Below are 18,838 nucleotides of genomic sequence, written 5' to 3'. Positions count from 1 at the left end.
GATCTACTGACAAGCGTGGATGACGTTCAGTACAAAGGACAGATCTACTTATAAGTGAAAACGGTGTTCAGAACCAAGGAGAGAGTCCGATCCTGGATCAGCTGCGGCATTTCGTACTGTGTCTTGGCCAATATTAGTACTGCAGATGATATACTTTTAGCCAAAGAACAGGGGTATTCATCTGAATTAATAGCACAAGCAGAAGTTGCCTATCTTTTCAAATAATATTTGCGATTGAGGTGTGATAGCTAACAATGTTCTATCTCGAACTCGCAGTCCGTGGTGGTCCTCAGCTGTTTCCGTGTGAAGCCCCAAGTCCCCGGAGACCCGGCCGGGCAGGGCCCGCCTCCCGAGGACCGGGTAGCCGTCATCACCCTGCCGCGCCTTCCCAACATCCCTGGCGGCCCCGGGCCGTCCCCCCGCCACTACGTCAGCATGACAGAGGTACTAGTCTATTCAACACTCATATGCATGTTTGTCAATGCTAGCACAGAAAACACGTGTTGCCTTGTCCAGAGGCTGGTCGGAGTGACTGTCCTCCCTGCTGGGCAGGAGTTCAGAGGTTGTGCGCCAATTAACTGATTTGACTTCTGATCCAAATCATCCCTATGACTAAGTGTTAAGTGTTTCTGTTTCTTTCAATTGTATTTTCTGCACATTTCATCATTAGCAAAATCAAAATTAGAGGCTAGGAATTCTCACTACTTGCCCACCATTGAAATCATTACAACACAATCCATCAGTCAAAGGTATCAACTTTTCTTGTTTCGTCAACTTCAAACTTTGCAATAACTTTGTGTAAGCAACGAATATGTAAAAATACAATCGCATATACCATAACAGTGATTCATATTCATATGCCACTATAACAAGTACACTTTGTCCATGTAGACTGGTGCAGGCATCCAGCTGACACCCCCGAATGTCCCCTACGCCTCGCGGATGTCCTCCATGCCACCTACTGACGAGGGGAGCGCGGCGGCCTCGGCTGTAGCTGGCGGAAACCTGCTGCAACAGATCCGACAGAGTAGACTGCAGCAGCTGTAGTCTTATCTTGCAGGCTTTTCACATGGTTGTCATCATGGCAAACGAATCATGCGCTGCAAGCTCTAAATAAATTTTTTGGCGGTAATACTGTTAATGCAGAAACTTTCACGGTGGATTAATGTTCGCGTTTTTTGCGGCGTCAGCTTCACCGCGAATTTAAAACCACCGCGAAAATTTTTCCATAACAGTATGAGACTACAGTACTTGGTGCTACCGCGAAATTAAATCCACCGCGAAAAGTCCATTTTCCCGCTACCGCGAAATTAAATCTCCGCGAACTTAAATGCATTTATAGTGCGCCCGGTGTTCTTAGCCTGAGTATCAGCCTGCTTAGTTTCCTTGGGAGCTCATGGCATTCAAGAAAAAAACAAAACAAGAAGCGTTAATTCAGCATCTGGAACAGCTGACAGCTAAATGGCATTATGGTGTACATGTAAATTTCTCAAGAACAGCAGACTACACCTTGTAGTGTGGTGATGATGCTAAACCACAATCAGTAGATCTGAGGGAGCAAACTGCAGTGGATACTGCTTTTCTGTGTACATATGTATTATAATCATGATAGTGTAGAATTTTGAAGCAGAAGCCTTGAGTTATGATTTGATATTAAATGGCTAGCACAAGCTGCTGCAAAAGGTGGAAGAGCAATAGTACTTCATACCATGTTATACCAAATATAACTATCATTTAATATGTAAAAAAGTGCTGTCTGTAAAACGTTTAATGTATTAGTAGAATGACTTCATCTTGAAATGTTCTTAAACCTCTATTTGCCAAAATGAAATGACTTATATCTGTCTTTAAATCAGTAACAAAAGAAACCATGTGAAACATGTGAAAGTGTTACTATGACAATTTATGTATATACATACAAATGTATTAACCCAGCAGACAAAATACCATGCGTACATGATAAGTCATCAAGTAAAAACAGAAATCTTTGATTAAGTAGGATTCTGAAAAAGCGGTCCATATAAATGTATATGATGATATAAAGATAACATACAGATAAGAAATCGGTAGATATACTTTATGCTTATCAAATTCATTTATTACTGTACATAAATGTATATGAATAAGCTGCAAAATATTAATTACAAATAAATGGCTTTAGCCCGCCATCTCACACACTGAATGTTTCTTTAAAACATTGTTATATGTCGTATAACTATCCATGGATCTTCTGCTAATCATATATATGTACAACCATCAACTTCATACCATTCAGGAATAAATTATGTTACAAAATCTTACATGAAATGTAAGAAAAAGTAATCAGTCTGGTGAGCAATATGCTCATAATGTAAGGAAACTAAAAAGATGCTATCTTTATAGAAAACAAAATGGGCAGGAGTTCCCAAATAATCATACACGTTTTCCATACAGTATGGCACCTGTTGTGCGCTGCACCATAAACACAAACATAGAAAATACAAGATGAGACTTGTACGACTGATATACTAGTATTTCTTACATTTGCAGACAAGCCTTTAGCCAAAGTAACACAAACTTTCATATTGTCATCAAATATTACTGTGTCCACTGAATGTCAGTGGAGAAATTCTGCATACAATAAAAAAATCATTACTTTTAACAGACTACATGTACATTTCCCACTCTCACGTATATACAGTAGAAACCTCTTCCTAACATAAGTCTCAACTTATCAATACATTTATCTCTGGTGTAACAAGCTTCCTTCGCTAGTAATCACTGTCCTGTCGCACATGCACAACTGTTATGTCTAACTGTCTAGATGATGAAGGTTGAAATGTTTTTACTAATTCTAAACTGAGGCCTAAGAGTGTGCACGTGGCTGGCACTAAACTAAGCATTCAGAATCTGCCTATTATTACGATTCACAGTAGCAAAATATCAAAGCTGTACAATATCACCAAAGTCCACTTGATTTCTCCTATTTTTCTGATCGGTGTTATACTATGAGCAGCCGAATGTGTTTATCATTTATTCTTTGGGTTCAAATTTCAACCTGGCCATCTGTCCTGTATATATAAACTGTTTATCATAATATCTTAAAGAAGTTCTGACTGTCAGAACAAGCAAATTTTACACCAAAGCTACACTTAGTCTTTGCATTCATATCTTTAATGCTAGTCCACCTTTATCCATGGGGTAAGCTTTATCCGTTGTATCTAAAACAAGGTTTCTAGGAATATTAAGTTGATTGATGGTGGTTTCAAGTTTGAGTCGTTGACTTGATATCCCTAAATACCCTGTTTTTAAAACCGACGAATACATGTAGGTTACCCCATGGTGGATAAAGGTGAACTAGACTGTTACTTACATCAGAGGATATCTATGATTCAAGAGGGCTTAGAAATTCCCTATTCTTCCCATGGACTCATGTCTGTGTCGATGGCTATACAGTTGTAAGCAGCATACCGTATCTTTTCTTCTGCAACCTTTGCACTGAACAAAAAAAACAATGAGAAATCATTAAAATTTTTATACTGACGGTGGTCAATGTTAGACAAAGCAACTCTCCATACTGAAGTACATGTAATGGCAAATGTGGACACTTCCAAACAAAGTACAATAACACTTATGTTATCACTGCAAAGTTGTTGAGTACCTACCTTGAGTACGTGGGGAGGTACAGAGTATTGGAACATGTGGAAGACTCTGGTAGAGCATCCACTGTGTCTAATCTGTACACAGGAAACATCAGACGTCAGAAATAAAGTCCAAAATCACTCAAAGGAAGACATAGCTGGATCAAACGCTGTTGCTAGAGTAGAGTCTCAAGCAGGGCTCTAGCCAGCTTGAAATTTTTTTCCGTCAGCCAATTCCCATTGTCGCGAAAACACTATTCCATGAGTTAGAGAGACTGAACTGAGACCTTGAAAAACGGGTTTTTAATAAGAATATCCTATGCAAAAGGGCGCCGACACACATTGTCAACAGTCATAACAATAGCAAAACAAACAGTGTATGGCTTTTACGGCCGTGGACGGCGTCCCCAAGCCGCCTGTAGCTTCCACCAAGGATTTTTGTCCGTCAAGGTTGACGGATTGGTTTTAAAAATTTTCTGTCACAAGCAGCAAATTTCCGTCAATTGACAGAAAAACGGACGCTGGCTAGAGCCCTGGTCTCAAGTCAAGGGCAGTACATTTTATGCAGTACATTTTCACTATCATCTGTCATCATTTCTTTCCTTTGGTTAAGACTCTAAAATTAAAATATCTGGGCTTGGCATTGGCCATTGAGATTCTTAAAGGTTTGTGCCCTCTAAGTGCAGAGTATGTCACCCATACATGTACATGTACCTCAAGTTTAAGAAACTGAAACATGTTTATGTGGAAAGGACCATAGATTCATTGTACAATGTATGGCAAGAAAAATTGGAGATAGAACTTTGTTTCAGATCAAACTCTGTAGAGTATAATGATAATAGGAGAGAATGTTGCATGTATCTAGTTTCGTGAGTACAGTGCTTGACATCTGTCGCTGGTTTGTGCTCTCTTTGTACTACAAGTATAAAGAAGCGTGCGTCACCCATGCACAAACGTACATGTGCTTCACCTTAAAAAAACTGATTGAAACTGAAACATGTTTATATGAAGAGGACCTGATTGGTACAATGTATGACAGGGAATATTGGAGGATGAAATCTGTTTTAGCTCCAGCTCTGTAAGAGTATGATACTAGATACTATAGAAAGTGCCTTGCATGTATCTAGTTCCATGAGTACATTGTGAGGACTTACCCCCTGTCTGGACAGATGAAGAGAGGTGCGGGCAGTCGTCTTCTCCCAGTTACAAACCTCAGGAAGCGACTTCTATCCTCTGTTTCACATGTGAAAGATAAGAAACATGAATAATATTGCTTCTGCGTGGTACATGTACTCTCAATTTATAGCACTTAACAAAGTCTTTCCCTAACTATTGTGAAAGTCCAAAGTGATCTAAAATTAGTTAAGTTCACAGAGCCTCATGGAAGCGCGGTGTGAAGACTATCCCACTCCGGCCTACCCGTCAGGGATCCCAGCAGCAGTATAATAAAATAATGGATACTACTACACTGAAGAGCTACTTCTCCACTGGTCATGACACAGAAGACAGAGGCTGTGAACGGTCGTCATTAGTTTGTTGTACCAAGGAAATTTCTCTTAGCTCATTTTGACAAGAGCAATGAACACAAAATCCATGTTAAAGAGTATATCCCAGGTGTAATGCAATCGTTTGTTCAAAGCCTATTTCAAAACACATCTCTAGTATACATGCTTACGGTAAAAATCTCATGCAAATGAACAAACTCTCTTACCATTAGTAAAATTACTTAAAGCATCCCACAAATACTTGACTCTGGGGTCCGTCTGTTCCAGATCTTCATAATAAGCTGCAGTGGGGAAGTAAAGACATGTCCTTAGTGCAATCCTTTAAAAAATCAGAACTGGCTAACAACAACAAAAATCTTATATTTAGGCCACACAATCTTTTTAGTATACTGTAGCAAGGTAGAACAGAAGCACTTTACTAACCCACTCAGGTCGACTAATTAACCCAGCCGTAAGGGAAACATGTGACCTGGGGAACCCTGGGTTAATTATCTTTCTTCTTATTTATACCACTCTACTCAGCTGCCCCGTCTCCAACCATTTGATGGGAAATGTATTGCTGTCATTTGGAACAGGTACGAATATAACCATCCTAATGGTTTTGATGCAAAATGTTTCATTGAAAATCAAAATTTGCTTTTCAAAGAAATGTTTCAACAACATGGTCTTTCCCTGGCCTCTTTTACAGACTTCGAGCGTTGCTGGCTTTTATGTTGGGGGGGTGGGGGGGGGGGGGGTATGTCATTGGTTTGCTAGTTTCAAAGTTAGCTTAGGTTCTCTAATGCCAGGAAAGGGAGTTTGCCTAGAACAGTAGTTTGCCATGGAAGGGAGTTTCGCCCTGCCAGCCCTGCTCAAAGTCTGCAAAGGAGGATAGTCTTACAACAACTTGTAGCCTACACAAGTTAAGACTATGTCCTTACTTGTCTTCCTGAGAGCTTCAATACTGATTTCTGGGTTTCCGCAGACCCTGTGTTCCAGCTCCTGCCACGTCAGCAGGTCCAGGACTGCCTGGGGTACCACCTTCAGCAGGCCTAGTCTCATGGCGTTCTCCTGTTATAACATTCATACATTGTACATGCACGTCAGGACTGGTAATACATGGATAGTACTGCCTGTTATACCACCTTCAGCAGGCCTAGTCTCATGGCGTTCTCCTGTTACAACATTCATACGTGTTTATAAGGACTAATCATACATGTAAAATGATTAGGTTACTACTGCCTGTTATAACACCTTCAACAGGCCTAGTCTCATGGCGTTCTCCTGTTACAACATTATTTCATACATGCATGTGTTTATTCTATGTGATGAATAATGGCAAAATTGCAAAACCTACAAAAGATTAAGTAAATAATGAATATTTCATGGAGGTAATAAATGCAGGTTGTTTTCGACATGTATAAAAAAAGTAGCACTGAAAACTTACAGAAACAAAAAACTGTACTACTATCTGTGATTGCAAAGTTGTGCGGACTAAGGGCTACGGAAACAGATGGTCATGGCCTTACATACCATATGGTGTGGAAGTGACAAATGAAGTAGGAACTACAACAATTATTCTATAAGTCATAAATAGTATCATGAATATTCTGAGCTACCATAAATACACAGTCAATCATGTGCACAAAACCTTTTCTTGTTCTTCCAGCAAACTGACACTCTGGCTCAACTATGTTTTGAAATAAGACACCGCCTTTTATGAAGACACCTGTTCTCCTTACCTGTTCTGTACTCTCCGCCATACGCGTCTCCCGCACCAGACGACAGTACTCGTGTCGCTCCTCGTAACCCACAGCTGTGTCCTCCCCCAGAGGCTTCAGCGATACGGTTTGACCGTTGCTGATGACCGTGGTCCATGTCAGCTCTACTCCAAAGTTCTGATCGAACGACGTCTTGTCTAAACTGATGGATTCTATGGACTCCAGTAGCTTTACCTGGAATAAAGAAAGAATCAAAAAATGCAATCATTGGAAAAACTCAAGACAATAACAGGTTTTCATACAGTTTTGGGGTTTCAAGTACATCAATTTCAGAGTATTGATTAAATGTCTTCTTCCTTAAGCAAGGCATTCTTCATAATATTATCTTTAGCATTTGGTTGGTTGCTGCATACATATGCTAAACTTTTTAGACGAGCCTCATATTGTAGAGAAGCTGACAAAGCTTTCAAAACATTTTTGTACACCTTTTTTCTAGTTCCAATGTCTTATAATTTTCTGGTGTTGGCTTTCTTATGCTATCCAACAAAAAGAGTTCCTACCTCTGATGAATCCACACTGATGTAATCCTGTGCCCAGGTGACTTTCTCGCCCACCAACCGCTTCCAGGTGAAAGCAGGTAGGTCCAACACCTGCATGGATGGGATGGATAGTCAGATCAACATTTTCCTCCCTGTCCTCAGTTTTTCTTTTTGTTCTCTTGCTCTATTCTTTTTTCAAATATTCAAGAACCAAGAAAATCAACAGGTGTGGTCTATTGACACTTGATGAGCATGTATTTGAGGAGGATGCAGAACTTCAGGAAGATGAACTTCACTCTGGCTGAATAAGGTTAAACTGTAATTTCCAACCAAAAATTGGACTTACCAAAATTTTTGACTGATTGACTCCAGTCTTTGTCAAGGAATGGGCAATTCCCTGCTTCTGTGACGTCACATTATGTAGATAGCACATGAGCAGTGGAAAATTTTGATTTTTTTTTTGTGTTGGAAATTATTAAACTCAGAATGACTTCCAACATCAAAGATGAAGTTAACTTCGCTCTGTCATGGTCAATGGGTACTTGTAGAGACACCAGTGTTACCTCTCAGAGGATGAACTGCATTCTACATAACACAAGACACAAAAAACCTACCAAGTTCTCCTTGCCCCTGAGACAAGCCCCCATCAGCATGCCGATCCACTCATACTTAGCGAACTCTGTACAGGAGGGGTTGGGCACATACACGTCTCTGTTCACGTTAGAGGTGTCCTCAACCTGGGGGTGGGAACAGCAAGAAAGGGTATGAATAGTCTTACCTTAACAACCATATAATTCTCCTTGTCACATGAATGTTTTGTAGGCTGCATCTCTCTTGACATGTTAGCAGCGTTACTGAATGAAAGTTATGATGTTCAAATTCATGTCAATCTTCTTTCAAGAAACATAGCGGAAGACTATAAAAGTTGTGGTTCTAAATTAGAGTTCATTTTACACAAAATTGGGCAACTAAAACTGCTTTGTGGAGAAAAAGAATTATTCATGACTACAAAACACAGAATACACATAAAATGCACACAAAGTAAAACTCTCTACATGACAAGAGCATTTAGATGTATGTTGCTGATATACACAGTAAAGACTTTTACAAAATGTAGACATTGATTGTCTTTGACAATGCAATGTTGATCCAGTGTATGCACGGAAGGGAGTCAATGAGACAAATGAACCTATCTAGTCATGTTTAAAGGACTCTGTCTACCTGGTTGGGAGACCTGACAAAGAAGGGCAGGGCTACAGGTGCGTCTGCTGAGCATGGACACAGCTCTGCTGCCAGGTCAGACAGACTGTCCCTGAACCCACCTCCTAGCAGGGGTACAACACAATAATGTTATAAAAAGAACAACAATTCTACTATATACTCCAGTACTACACGACGTGTAAAACGTACAAGTACAAAGCTCATTCTAAAAGGCCATCAAAAATCATATCAGTGATAAGTGAGGTGTCCCTCATTCCAGCAAAGTTAGTCAACGTCAAAACAAAGATCATAAAGATATGGTGGTCAATTTGTATAGGAATAAGTTGAAATCATGCTTACCAAAATTAATGCTATTACTTCTATTGTTACTTTCAGTTTTTACTTGGAACTTAATATTAGAAACAAAAAAAAATGTTGCAGTGGAACTTCACTAAAGATGATTGAGGAATGACCCTTACCTTGGTCAATGATGCCTTCTGACAAAAACTTACATTCCCACCACTGGTCATACTTTGACGGCCATCTATGTACAACGACAAAACATAATTACTAACAGCAATCAACCACACCATCAATGATTTATCAACCATCTTAATTTTTATAATGCTAATTAAGTTCATTGTTAATTATTATGATAACACAAAAATTCACCATTGCATATCTTTGATTGTGGTGCATACAAATTTTTTCTCACCTGTAGTTTAACGGCTTCTCATACTTATCCCTTGGCTTTAGACCTTCATAGATCTGAAATAGTAAATGAGATCTTAATAACTTTAGACTTCCAAATCAATTCATCTTCATGTCACACATACATGTCTTTAAAGTACTTTTAAAAAAGCATGACAAGATACCAAATATAACAGCCAAGTTTCCGACAACTCTGACCATAGATACACTTTCCTGATATTTATAGCTTTCTGTTTGACCTGTTCAAGAATAAAATCCATATAGCATCACACAATATTCTGCATTTCGGATGGTGATATAAAGCCATCCTCCTTGTGCATGAGGGAGCTTCAGACATAAGCCTCAAGTCTCAATCAAAGATCTGCACGTGAAAGAGCCCATCACACTTATTGAGAAGAGTGAGGGGGACCTGGTGTGCCTGGCTAAAATACGCCACCCATAGCAAAGCCGCATTGCACTACTACTAGCTAACGAAAAAGCTTCATGCTTAGTCTTCAGTCCGAGATTTGACTGACCTGTGTAAAGATGGCGTGCTTGCACTCGGGGTCCTTGGTGGGGTCCGTCCTGTGTTCCGTGGCGGTGCGCCTGTTGATGTACAGTTTAGGCATGGAGCTGGGCCTGGGGGACTCCGACTCCTTCAGGCACATCTCGATCAGGCCCATCCTCTTCTTGGACAGGGGCAGCAGCTGTTTCACCTCCTAATTCAAGGTCAAAGGTAATCTTGTCCATCAATGTATCTGTATCTATATAGCCAGTAAAACCACCCTTTGGCATGACACACTAGCTTTGCTGGCAAAGGGCACAGCAGCAGCTGGTTCTACTACACTAAACACCTGTCACTGGTAAAATGAACATTTTTTGTGCAGTTTTAACAGACATTCAATCATTGAATAAATGAATGAACACCTTTATGGTACATATGTATCCAGTGGGTTAAGTACAGGTCACAACAAAATAATATTTGACAGATACAATGTCAACCTAAATACAAAAGAAAATTTATGTAAGCCTAGGAGAATTGAAGAATAAATCTCACCTCTAGACAGTTGAGAGATCCCAGAGAAAATTCCCACTTGGGTACCATGTAGTGCATCACACTGTCCAGGAGACTCACGAATCTGACAAGAAAACACACAAAAAAATGAATCAGAAAATGCCATACGGATGTATAAAATACTAAAGAAACAGACTACAAAACTTTTCACGACAATGTTACATAGTACTTTGATTTTGTTTCTGTTTCGTAGGTTATACAGTACATATATATATGTTATGCTACATGTTTTGTCATGTGTCACCACACTTAGCAATGGCTGCCTATGTCTCACGTGTATTGTGTTGTTGCAATCCAAATAATGAAATCAAATCAATGTACTCCTTTCGAATCTAAATAAAAGCTTACAAAATTCCTACTAAAGATACATGATTCCTAATAAAAAAAGCTTATAAAGTTCCTGAAAGTGTACATGTACGTCTGTCTGACCTACAAGTATATAGAGCCAGGGATCTCCTGTAGAGTTTTTCGGGGTCCACCGTCTCCAGTCGGGGGTACCTGACCAGTCTAATAAAGATATACAATTCCTGACAAAGAATCCCGAATTCCTAAAAGTGGATACTAGTACTGTTGCCTGTCTGACCTATATAGAGCCAGGGATCTCCTGTAGAGTTTTTCGGGGTCCACCGTCTCCAGTCGGGGGTACCTGACAAGTTTGTCCGGGGTGAAGAAGTCGCGGTTCAGGCCCAGGTCTCGGTCCTGGCTGGACTTGATCTTCAGCCCGTGTATTCTGGTGTCTATTCCGTCATCTGTGTATTCAGAATCAGAATAAACATGTTTGGTCAAGCCCACTTTGGAAAAGCAAATAAAACAAACTTAGACCTATGTCATTATCATAAAAAACAACTGTGAAAATAAGGAAGTCAAGGAAAGCTTTCCTGATAATACTTTAAGGCCTTGTTTGCAGACTGATATTCAAAAGTTTTCGTTACCTAAAAACACTTCTCTCATTGAAAAACATGATGCTATCAAGCTAATTTGCCTTGTTCCTAAGCAATAAATTTGATATCAATGGTTTGGGAATCAATCATTTTAGTTGTATATTCTTGTTTTTATAAAGAATTTGCATGACAATTACAAAGCAAGTGATAAATTCTGTAACTTTTTAATTGAAGATGCCTAATTTTCAATACAAAATTTCAAACTTTCAGTCAAGAAAAGCATTTCAAAGTGTTCACTGAGTGGTTTGGGCACTTGGTACACAAGACAATGTAAACTTAAATACCTTTGCAATCTTTGATTCTAATTTCAATGTAAGGATAGTGTTGAGTCATATTCTCCAGGACAGTCAGGTCTCCACTAAAACCACTGAAATACACAAGGAAAGTATTTGAAATAAAAGAAGCCTATACAATATATCTCTATATCTTATACTTAAGAATCAATGTGCATGTATGGTACTATTTAGCAAATGAGTCTGACTTTTTCTAGCCTTTAAAATTGCAAGTTAATTACGATAATCATAATGTGTTAACTGCATCTTAAACTTTGTCTGCAAATGGTAGGTTGTAATTCTGAGCAGTAATAGCTAAGAATCAGGCTAACAATTTCAATTTAACAACCAGTACACTGATTCCATACTGTAAGAAATAAGCTACATAACTATTGGTAATTGGTTTTACACACACCAAGGTCCACTCTACAGGAGACGTACGCCTACGTGTGTGAGAAATCAATCAATCGTTATCAGTAAAAGTGCGGTAGGTTCATCAAAATGCTTAAGGCATGACTACATGTTTCTGTCAACCTTGTCTAAATGCCACCATCTTGTTGTCTATCATTAACAGGTCAGAGGTCATCACTTCCATGTGACCTGTTGTGTTCCTGCCCGAAGCAGTGATTTTACTGATCTCAGCACACTCAGTACTTCTATCAAACTATAACTTCATACACTCACTGTTCATTACTAGTGCTATTGCAAGAGAGATGAGAAAAAATCCTACCAAATCTTCAATACACAAGTCTAAATTTTAAAAACTTTCTCGCAATTCTCTACCGTATGGCAAGTAGATACCACAAGGCCTGCATGAGTATGACTCAGAACATGAGTCACGTCTTGTCTGTTGCCTACAGGCATCACATCACACACTAGTTAGGTGGCAGGCTAATCATTATTCATCTTTTTTTCTGCATGAATTAGCATCACTTGGTCTTCAGACGAAAGTGTACACACATTTTCTAAGAGGTAGGTAGCAACATATAGATATATGAACTCATAACCTCTATCTCTGTCTTTATAAACAGTATGACACACAACCACCCTTCAGCAAAACACTCCAACTTTGGCAAAAAAATTCAGAAGTGGCCTCCATAGCTAACTGATGGTGAAGGGGCATCATGTATACTTATCTTTGGTTTCTCTTTCATGAATCTTTGTACATCATTACTACATGTTCAGTCTGATTATGTTATTATTCCTTTGTGTCATATGCTGTTTTGTACAATTATACATATATTATGGACAACCACAGGAAAAATAGCTATTATGTAATGTTAAATTGTAAAGCTAATTGTGAATTGAAGCTAAACTCAAAACAACACAAAGTATTACTTACAAGATAGCATATTAAGTAAAAATAGAGAGAATTCTTACTAGTAACAGAATAATCACTTACTCATTCACACTAATGTCATTGAGTTTGACCATGGAGTCCAGCTCCCCTCCCATCACAACTATACGGTTCGGAGTGTAGTTGTCGTCAGAGGCTTCTACACCAATCATCAACTTTCTACAGAACAAAAGGAGATAAATTTGGTTACTACTTACATAATTCCGCCAAGGTACATAATTCTGCCACCTTGAAAAGATATAGATCTCAACCAACATTCCCGGGAATAATGCACTGTATATTGAAACTGTGCATACCTGGGGTGTGCTGCATGCACTACAGTTCTCTCGAACCCACTGTTTTTCAAAGTGGCGGATTAATGTGAATGGAGGTTCCAGTTGTGAATCATTCTTAAATGACTCTTCAACTTCTTTTGGCTGGGAAACTGCTCAATTACAGATTCTAAATAGGGTTTTCTGGACACAAATTGTCAATGCAACATAAGATCAAACTAGAAAGGCCGACATTTGCTTAAGAGCAAATACAGCATATTTCAGCCATACCCCTTCCCACGCAACATTGGACTGTTCCAAATCACCCCTGCGCAAAAATGGAACATCCTCTTAACAGTACATTATCCCCCAAAGTGGACTGGTATTGTGAATTGATTCCAGGTAAAAACAGAGCTTGCTTCTATTTTTCAGAAAATGACAATAATCACACCTTCCATTCAGAAAATTTTCATCATGACTGAAAATTGTTGAATGACTTCATGTAATGTCATTAACAATTTTCAGTACGATAGATAGGTGTAAGTTTAAAAAAGTATAAGCTCCTTGTGATGTGGGTACATTTATTATTGCAGTGAACTTTTTTTATTCAAGTAGGGCATACGATTTAATAGGTATCAAGCAGGTGCAGGTACTGTAGGAGCGTTTGTTAAAGTTTGTTTTTAGTTGCCTTTGACGGTTTGACCTGAAATAGTGTTACGCTAAACTCCTGAAGAGAAGTTAAGTGACTGCTGCGATTATCATAGATATGCCCCTAAGAACTGATACAATATAAAGCCTTCTGAATAGTCTAAAATGCGAGAGCCTTAGGCGGGCTTCGCTCCCCCTGGCGGGAACACTGCTATATACGGGATCATGAGGCCCACTTATGAATATTAATTAGCCTTTGGCCTCCTCTTCGCTGATTGGCTAGGTCTTTGATTCAATTAACTCTCTGGCTGACGCGCACAGGTGTGGCTCTGTGCGGGGTCACGGAAGGTCAAGTCAGGAGGCCAAAAGAAAACAAATTTCCCCTCAGAAAAGTGCCAAAATTAATCATTTTAAAGTTGTTAATGTCAAAAATTTTACTTGAATCTTGTTACCAAGTATCTAATGCCTATCTATACCAAATTTCAGGTCATTTAATTGTACTACCAGGGTACAGGGGCCAAAAGTGTCCTTTTTTTGGTCAAAAGTTGGCCAAAAATCGCAAAAATAAGCATTTTGTTACACTGTACACCAAAAGTGTTATTGAATTTATATGAGGGCATTATCAAGGCACATCTGTGTCAAATTTCAGCTCATTCGGTTGCAATACCAGGGTACAGGGGCCAAAAGTGTCCTTTTTGGTCAAAAATTGGTAAAAAAATCGCAAAAATAAGCATTTTGTTGTACTGTACACCAAAAGTGTTATCGAATTTATATGGGGGCATTATCAAGGCACATCTCTGTCAAATTTCAGCTCATTTGGTTGTAATACCAGGGTACAGGGGCCAAAATATACAGTTTTGGTCTAAAATTGACCAAAAAATCTCAATAAAATCATTTTAGAGGCAGATATGAAAAAAATGGGAAAAAAGTATCAAGGTATTGGCTCATTCTACCCCTGTGCCGAATTTCAGGTCATTCGGTCCAGGAACGGCGGAGATGAATCACTTTGAAGATTTGACAGGAGAAAGAAAGAAAGAAAGAAAGAAAGAAAGAAACATTACGAATACAATATATTTCACCATACTATGTATGGCTGAAATATAATTATGCCAAGAGGTAAGCATGGGTTTGCTGTGATAATGGGAAAAAAATATTGGGTAACCCTGATTCTAAGAAAGAACATCACACTAATAACATTTAACATAAGGTCAAATCATGCCAAGAGGTACAATGTAAGCAGGACAGGAAGAGGTCTTTGGAAAACCCAAATTCTAAGAAAGAACATCACACTACTGGATGACAAAAACTTGAGTTCCATGACATACTTGACGATGGTGCTCCTCTTCATCTTGAGTCTGATCCAGTGCTGCCCCTGACTGCCATCACTCTCCCAATACGTCTCTGTGTCTCCGTCTGTCAGACAGTCCGAGTTATCCTCATCCTGGACAAGCAAGGGAAGTAAAAGTTCAACAGGTTGTCCTCCAAGCACAATGCTATTTTTGTAGCTGATTGTGTAGTGTAGTCTCCAAGCAGACCCTGCGGTGCCTTAGAGATAGTATCAAAGCTGGCCAAGGAGTATTGCCGGCCAAAAGGAGAAAGCCGGCAATACTCCTTGGCCATCTTTGATACAATCTCTAAGGCACCGTAGGGTCTGCTTGGAGACTAGTGTAGTGCAACCACTCGTGTTTTTTGGCCCAGCACACTGGCTCGCCCCTACTCAAGTGTGTTGGGTTCTTTTACATGCAAGTTTATGTCTGGAGCACAGACCAAAAGGCTTGAGATCCCTTTTGAAGATTTTTTGCTTGTTATGAAAATCTAATGGTCAATTTTTGGAGCATTTTGGGGGGTTCATTTGTGCTCTTGAATTTCTTGTACATATGCATCTATTTCTTCAACCCGTCAAGTGCAGAAGTCTTGTTTTTTTTTCACAAAGCCTTGTGATCGAACATACTAAGAAACTTATGAATGCAGTGAACCGTCCAGGAGTATCAGACATACAAACTCAGCTTGCTACCAGATGTTCACTTGCCGAACCATGTGGGACCGCGTGGCGCAATTGGCAGCACGTTTGACTCAGGTCCAGAAGGTCCTGAGTTCAAACCCCGCCGTGTCACCGATCTTGTGCCCTTGGGAAAGGCACTTTACAAGACTTTCCTATATGGGCTACAAAAGTCTTCAGCAAATTGAAGTTGGTAGCCTCAAAAACGAAATAAAACCAGGTACCGAAAACATTCTCTAACGGCTAAAGAGTGAACAGCCTACCAGCACAAGTAGCTCTCAGTCCCACTCTACATGACAACTTTACATTTACCTTACAAATAGTTTCCTCCCCACACATCCCTCCCTCCCTGTTACAACATTCCATATTTTGTCCACACCCAACCTTGCAATAGACTCTTCCTTTATAGGCAGCATAATTTTCATCATACTGAAGGCGGCTGCCTTAACCAAAAGCAGAATGCACCTAAGTCCTTGTAGTAACCAAAGCTTACTCTGTAAGAGGAAACCTCCAGTGACTCCACATACTGCTTCACACTGCCGAGACTCTCGTTCTCATGGTCCCCGTTCTCAAATAGGAACCGCGAGAGCTCTTCATCGTACTCCAACGTCCAGTTGGTGGGCGGGGACCTGAGGGCGTCTACTGCCTCCTCGTCACATGGCGCCACCTTACTGACCTGACCCAGCTTCAGGGCGTACACCTGCTCGACTACATCCTCCCATCTGAAAATAAAAAGGTAAAGGTAAAGGTAGTCCCATAGCCTTTTTGAGGCTGTAGGTGCAGTGGTTGTTCCCCACCTAAGTCAGGTGAGGGAAGTTGTGTTAATTGCCTTTTCCAATGGTACAAGATTGGTAGCAGGACAAGATTTGAACCCAGGTTCTCTGCATCCTGGGTAAAACATCCTGCAATTATCTCAAATAATCCCATCTGCAAATGCAAGGGAAACAATTTTTTTTTCTATGCTGGTTTTACTTGACAGAATGGAGCTATACAATACTTAAGTAGGCTTTGGTTCTACACTTCAAGTCCTGTCTCTGATTGTCACTAGGTTTCTTGCAAGAAGCAGTTTCATAACTTGACTGTGGCAGGGAGGAAGGGACACTTGTTTGTTATGGCCACAGCTGAAAGATTTCTAAAAAAAACAACTTCTGAAATACTGCAACCTTTACTAGTAACAAGCATGTACTGGGGTTCCGAACTCCGTTAAGTTCTTTGAAATGTTATAAAAAAAAATGAAAACGGTGAAAAAACCTCTTGTCTAGTTTTCTTTCTTTTTTGATTTTGAAATACCCCAAATAAAAAGGGGCTAGGGCTGGGGTTCAAACACCTTTAGAACCTTGTGAATTTGTAGAAGTGAGATGGCTACCTGGACAGAGTAGGAGGGCTGGTTCCAAATAGCTCTTTGTAGGTGCTGCTTTTGCTCTTGTCCTCCTCCTGAGGGATCCGTGTGAGCGTCGGTGTTTCATCTGAACTAGACAGGGCCGGGTGGAGCAGCACCCAGCCTTCTGTCACATTCTTCCCTGGGAAAAACTGCTCCAGGGCAGGCTGAAAAAAGGAGAACCAAAGAAAAAATAACATTTCATGGATAAGAATAAATACCACCAGGCTGCAATAGAAATATCAACAACAAAGTCACATTGCTTGTTAGTAAATCTATTAGTACTTGTATCAGTCTTGTTGCTTGGCTCAATTACCTGTACATTTCTTGATCTAATGACATCAAAAATATATTTACATATGTATTCTTCTATACCATACCATATCTTTAATAAACATGTCATGTACTTTGATTTTGCTGGGATTATGCAAGATAAGAGAACAACAACAAAAGCCAACAGTGATCAAGAACTCAAAAGTGATGTCTTTTACTTTTTACATCACCATTTAATGATGTCGATATGAAAACACGGAGGTTTTATATGGACGTGAGTCACGTGACAATCAAAATCAAAATCATGTTTCTGGAATTTCAGTTTCGCCGATGACGTCATTCTAAACCTCCCTGTTTTCACCAAGTTATGCTATTGCTTTGAGGAGGCAGTGGGCTTGTTCTGCCATGACTGTGACATTGTGCAGGGTCGGCTGGGATTCAATACAATCTAATCGATGAAGATCAACAATACAGGACAAAGTACCTTCAACCACTGCTGTATCCCAAAATAACATAGATCTAGCCTTGGGGTGACGAAACCCGGAAGTTTCACCTACATCATTTTGTAACGCGAAATTTCACACATTCCAGACACCATATGTGTTTGTGAGATAGCGGGGAAGAGTGTTACCTGTCTCAGTTTGATCCACTCCCCATCCCGATTGCTCAGCTCGGCTCCTGACGCTCCAATACGAGTATCATTTCCGCAGGGAATTTCTCCAACTTTTCCGCCCCTCCCCCTCAGCGAGGGCCGGGAGTACACGGTGACTTGCACGGTCCCTGTCTTCCCCTCGCCCGCTTTGCCGTACAATACCTCCTCCGGGACGTAGCACAGGGGTTCTGGGAGAGATAAACCATCCTTAAAGCTGGTAACACAGTCCCGTATACATCTTACCCTGGCTAAACGTCTCCGGCAAGATTCGATGCTCATCTTAGCTCTCAACTCCACAACCTTCATCGCTGGACTGGAGGTACAGCATGGCTCAGCCAATCACAGACGCGCTTACAAACGCGATTGTGTTCGGGTCAATCGACCCGGACAAAAGTGAGCGAGTAATTTGGTAACAGCTGATTCGACATACTTTCTGTACAAGGGTGCTCGAATCTGCTACTAGCTTTACTCTCAAAGCAAATGTAGGGTTTGGCTGGGTGTTTTACGTGTGCTTTTGTGACGTTTTATTCGTCGTTCTGGTAGTTCAAGTCATCAGTTTCTTGCGCATGGCAAGAAATTGGTCACGAAAGAACAGGTAACGTTAACATTTTGACTTTGACTTTATTGACGATGAGACAAATCATTTACATACATGGGTCTGCCAAGTCAGCTTGGGGCTGGTAGCGGCAGACCCTACAAACATACAAATAATTCATCACAAGAAACATTACAATATGA

General features: G+C 40.1%; 1 protein-coding gene across 2 annotated transcripts; it reads right to left on the bottom strand.

Annotated features, from left to right (window-relative positions):
• Positions 1–1,885: 1,885 nt before the first annotated feature.
• On the bottom strand, positions 1,886–18,438 carry LOC118431783 (E3 ubiquitin-protein ligase HECTD3-like). Of its 2 annotated transcripts, XM_035843114.1 has the most exons (20): positions 18,080–18,438; positions 17,164–17,342; positions 16,291–16,519; positions 15,124–15,239; positions 12,945–13,058; positions 11,555–11,637; positions 10,913–11,078; positions 10,312–10,393; positions 9,791–9,973; positions 9,280–9,332; positions 9,044–9,108; positions 8,586–8,689; positions 7,979–8,101; positions 7,386–7,475; positions 6,847–7,059; positions 6,046–6,175; positions 5,332–5,406; positions 4,775–4,853; positions 3,645–3,716; positions 1,886–3,477 (listed from the first exon to the last, which is right to left on the bottom strand). In XM_035843114.1, the coding sequence occupies exons 1-20, from the start codon at positions 18,404–18,406 to the stop codon at positions 3,393–3,395; spliced, it is 2,568 nt and encodes an 855-aa protein (XP_035699007.1). In that variant the 5' UTR covers positions 18,407–18,438; the 3' UTR covers positions 1,886–3,392. The 2 variants fall into 2 exon arrangements, with proteins under 2 accessions (XP_035699007.1, XP_035699008.1); XM_035843115.1 differs by lacking the exons at positions 1,886–3,477; positions 3,645–3,716; positions 4,775–4,853; positions 5,332–5,406; positions 6,046–6,175 and adding an exon at positions 6,176–6,279.
• Between the last annotated feature and the right edge of the window lie 400 nt (positions 18,439–18,838).

Source organism: Branchiostoma floridae, chromosome 15 (genome assembly GCF_000003815.2).
Source record: "Branchiostoma floridae strain S238N-H82 chromosome 15, Bfl_VNyyK, whole genome shotgun sequence".
NCBI lineage: Eukaryota > Metazoa > Chordata > Leptocardii > Amphioxiformes > Branchiostomatidae > Branchiostoma > Branchiostoma floridae.
The sequence above is the reverse complement of the archived record's forward strand: the minus strand, read 5'-3'. Positions and strand labels throughout refer to the sequence as shown.